The 4696-nt window shown below is 28.1% G+C and overlaps 1 protein-coding gene across 1 annotated transcript; it reads left to right on the top strand.

Annotated features, from left to right (window-relative positions):
- The first annotated feature begins 35 nt into the window (after positions 1-35).
- On the top strand, positions 36-4696 carry LOC119668856 (protein phosphatase inhibitor 2-like). Its single transcript, XM_038078522.1, has 5 exons — positions 36-54; positions 115-271; positions 3778-3945; positions 4014-4102; positions 4163-4696. The coding sequence occupies exons 2-5, from the start codon at positions 189-191 to the stop codon at positions 4480-4482; spliced, it is 660 nt and encodes a 219-aa protein (XP_037934450.1). The 5' UTR covers positions 36-54; positions 115-188; the 3' UTR covers positions 4483-4696.

Raw genomic sequence — 4696 nt, 5'->3', positions numbered from 1 at the left:
TTAATGCGATGTGCTTGTAAATTGTAAAATTGTTTGTGTGAAACATACTTTTATGTAAACACATTTATAAGTATAATAAAATGTATACATATATTTTATATCAATTATTTTTAGATTACAGCAACAACAATCAGTAAAACGTGTTGGTGGCTGTTCTTATCTGTACGTTAATCTAAAAAGTCGGAAATATGCATCAGGATTCACCTGATGCCAAAAAGCCCTGCAAAGGCATATTAAAAACATCACGTAGTTTTGATAAACCAAATGCCAGGTAAATTATATGTAGTTAATATTTAATTAAAAAAATGTGAATCAGTTTTATTTCTAAAGAATTGCTATCTCATTACTGCAGAAATGGTTAAAATTATTTTAATATGCACTTATTTTTTTATTTTGTGTTAAAACAAGAACTTAATCTATAAACTATATAATACGCTTAATTTTATATTTAAACTATAAACATTTATTTTATCATTTTTAAAATATGTTTCTTGAACAACAAATTTGTTTAGGAAATGTAACAAATCTCTGTAGATCAACTAAAATTACAAAAACTGCTTTGTTATTTTTATATATAGTTTACTTACTTTTTAATTTAATTATACTGAATGCGTTGCTGCATCGAAATTTGATAAGTTTATGTATAAAGGATTTATTAAGTCTAATTAAAACACAGTATGAAAGCTACGTAGGAAAGAGGATTTAAAACATGAGTCGGTATTATGATGTCGTTTGTCTGTATAGTTTTTATCTCAGAGCCACTCGTCTCTTATTCCCGTCTGTCTGTTTGTACAGATACAAGTCATTAGTTATTGTACAGTGAAATTCCTCTAATTTGAATAGTCAAGGTGACAGCAAAAAAGTTAGAGTTAGGGAAAATTCGTATTCAGTTACATTTACTTTCCAAAGTATTTAATGAATATACACACGTAATTGTATTGAATTGGAATATATCATCCGGTGCGTCTTGCTCTAAAATGGATAAGTGCTCAAATTTCTTGATCGCATCTTTATTTGCGGCAATTGTGTCTGTAAACTGCTTTATCTTTTCTCTAATAATACTACCCAATAGAGGTAGATATTTTGTTCTTGCAGTAATTATCCATTGTAACAGCTTCACCCACGTCATCTTATTTACATATTGTATTCCGTTGACGTTTATTATTACAGAACTCTCTTTTTAAGCTGTCCTAATTTTTTAAAATAATTCCATATTTTTCGGCTATATCTTTTTTCTTTTTGTCACCTTTTTCTACTTCAATAATTAAATTAATTTTTTCCGGGATTGTCAAACATTTTAAATTTGTTTTACTCATGTTTGTGATTGAAAGTCTACTGCTTCACTGATAATAAGAACAACTCCATCTTCGTATTAAGGAAATTTACAATAATAAGAGCTGTTGTTAGCCATAATAGTATCGCTGAAAGTTAGAATCCAATAATGTCGCGTAAGTTAGAAAAATAACTGACAAAAGTATTGGAAGATATAAATCGAAACAAAAAATTTGAGTTGTGGAGATAAATTTAAAGGGAAGTGCTAAAATGCTATGTGAATTTTTACTTCGAGTTACGGAAATATTTGAGTTAGGGAAATTTGACTTATGGAGAAAAAAATACAAGGAAGAATTGTTGAATATTCAACAATTCTTCCATAGGAGTTCGAGTACATAGGAGTTCGAATTTCATTGTATATTATATTATTTTCAAAAATTTCAAACAAATTTTACAACAATCCATATAGAGATCAAATTAACTATCTATTTCATATAGTATATACTATCTTCCGGAAATGATCTTTATTTTAAAGAGTATGTGCACATTACATAAGTACTTTGTTCATAGTTAAAAAATTTTTTTTCTTCTAAGTTATTTGTACACTGCTATCTTTGTAAACGATACTAATACTTCGATAAACTCCAAGCGATTTTTTCTAATTGTTTTTGGAAAGAAATGAGTAACTACTTAAATTCAGATATAAATATACGGAAATTCCCGAAAAGATTATAAAGAATTTAATAGGTTACATATATTTAGAATTGTTTTTCTTGTTTTTAATATTTGCGGTTGTTCATTTATACATTTATACATTATATATATAATTACTTATGTCACCAAATTAGTCATGTAAACTTAAGCAATATTTAAACTTACTGCAATTTATTTCAAAAGTCTTCTATTAAAATATTGCAAAATTGATTTAATACTGGCTTAAATATATCTTCTATGCAGTAAAATTAAAACACATGTAAAAAATCAGTTGAAAACTCTTTAAGCTGTTATATACAAAAAATTGATTATACGTGAAATTTATATTGTGTCACTCAAACTAAATATCTATTCTAGTGATGAAGAAATGGAATTATAGCTAATAAAATGGTTTAATATTGTTGCTGTTATTGTGATAGCCCGCAGAGATCTGCCTGCAAATTCTCTTTAGTTGGTAGTGAACGGCCCTTGGTTGTCGTGGTTTATGACTGGTTTCGCGTTGTAGACCCGGCTGTTCTTGGAATACTTTCATATTGTCAACATATGTGGTTTTAAGAAGAAAATACTTCTGTTTCAAATCGTTCCAAAATAAGTTTATTAAGTGACAAGTGACATCATTGCATTTTTATACCTTTCAGATATCATAGTATGTTTCCACCGTGTTTATAGTTAGTATATCTTACTAAGTAAATTACATTAATCATACAATGAGCTTCCATGCTTTTTAATTTACTTAAAAATAAAGTAAAGAAAATTAGACTAAAAATGTCGAAACCAATCCTTAAAAAAATTCCCATGACAATTACTGAAATTTGAAATATTTATCATATGTTTTATATGTAAAATATAAACAAACTACATCTATAAACAAACGTACAAAGAAAGTGAGTATTTAATAAAATTATTGTTTTCATTTATTGCATACGTTATACTTTTATAATATATACATATAAATGATTCAATATATCTTATATATATATATATATATATATATGTATAAATGTTTTAGGTGATATATTAGCTTCTGAAACAAACAGAAGCTCTCCTAGAACTTTCAAAGTTCAAACTTTCTTAAAGTTACTTAAGTAACTTACAAAGTAAGCAGTGGAAACATGGTATTACGATTGTCAAAATGTTTGTAACACAAGGAGGTAGACTACTAAGGGCTTTTAAGTTTTATAAAAGCTTGATCAGTTTGATGAGATAAACTGTTCTACTTTAAATCAAGTTCACAGTTTTAATATAGATTTCTAATATTTCTCTGATGTTTTTTTGTGAAGAATGAATGCCTGCACATGTATATCCACTCACCATCGATCTGTGATATTTTCTCATTAAAAATATTACTTTGGTCTCCCTTCAAGTGAAGGAGTAGGAATATGGCTCGGCTACGTCTATGCGTAATCCTATCTTTTCCACAAATTTTTTTCAGTGAATTATTAAGGAATATATCCCGTGTGTAAAAAATGATGTGATAAATACATTCAAAAAAGTTATATTTAGTTTTCCATTTGAATGTACTTTGGTGTTCTATTTCTCAATCTCAGAAATTACAAAAATTTACAGCAATTTTCTTTGCAATGCTTTATTTTCATTCTTTCGTTATTTATTGGATAATTGATGATCGGTAGATCATCATCTTTTGTACCATATTTTGTATTTCTTTTTATTATTATTTTATTTATTAATGTAAGTTAAAGTGATTAATCTTAACACCTCGGCAACTGATGAAATTCTTGAAACATAAATGCGATTTTTTTATAAATGTAAAAATCATTGTTTTGCATTTAGTTATCGCAAAAGTGCCAAGTTCGATGAAATAAACGTGCTTCAAACATATCATCCAGTCGATAAGGACTATGGACATATGAAAATAGATGAACCAAAAACTCCGTTCAATTATGTTGATCCGGAAGAAGGTTTAAATGAACAACTTGATGCTGATTTGTTAGCAGAAAAGTAAGTGTGTTAAATTAAACAAATAAATTTAAATATATTTTAAACTGATTCCATTTTATATTCTTTAGATTACGTGCAGCCGCTAATACTCAAACTCCTTCCTTTGGTCAAGATGATCTCTCAGATGAAGAATTTCCGGAAACTGAAAGTGAAAGAGGTAGATAGTTTTTGATTCAAAATATTATATATTATTAACATATTTGTTAATTCCTTTTAGTGCGTCGCTTAGAATTTGAACGCCGTCGTAAGGCTCATTACAATGAGTTTGAAGCAGTTAGGCTTGCTAGAAAATTAATACAGGAAGAATTGGGTGATGAAGACGAAGATGAAGACGATGGAGATGTTGAATCGCAATCAGTATCTACAATATCAAAAACTAAATCTGAACCTGTAGGCAGTGAAAGTACTCGCAATACTCGTCAAGTTTCTTCCTCTGAAGTTTGTTCTATAACAGATGATTGCGCCGACAATGCGAATACATGCTCCTGCAAACCCAAAGCAACTGGTAAACCAATGGAGATTGATCAACCGGAGTAGTAATCCCAGAGCCAAAATAGTCATGAAAAATACTATTTTCAACATAGAGAAACAAAAGAATAGGAAAATGACGTGATTTTTTAAATTTATATATCGAAAAGTTTTTTAAAAAAGAGTTATCCGCAATTTAATGAAATAATTAAAAGAAAGAAAAAAATGAACAAAATATATTTTATGTATTTAAATACAGCTGAATATGGTGTTGTAACACTTA

Source organism: Teleopsis dalmanni, chromosome 1 (genome assembly GCF_002237135.1).
Source record: "Teleopsis dalmanni isolate 2A chromosome 1, ASM223713v2, whole genome shotgun sequence".
Lineage (NCBI taxonomy): Eukaryota > Metazoa > Arthropoda > Insecta > Diptera > Diopsidae > Teleopsis > Teleopsis dalmanni.
This window is presented reverse-complemented; position numbering and strand designations above follow the sequence as displayed.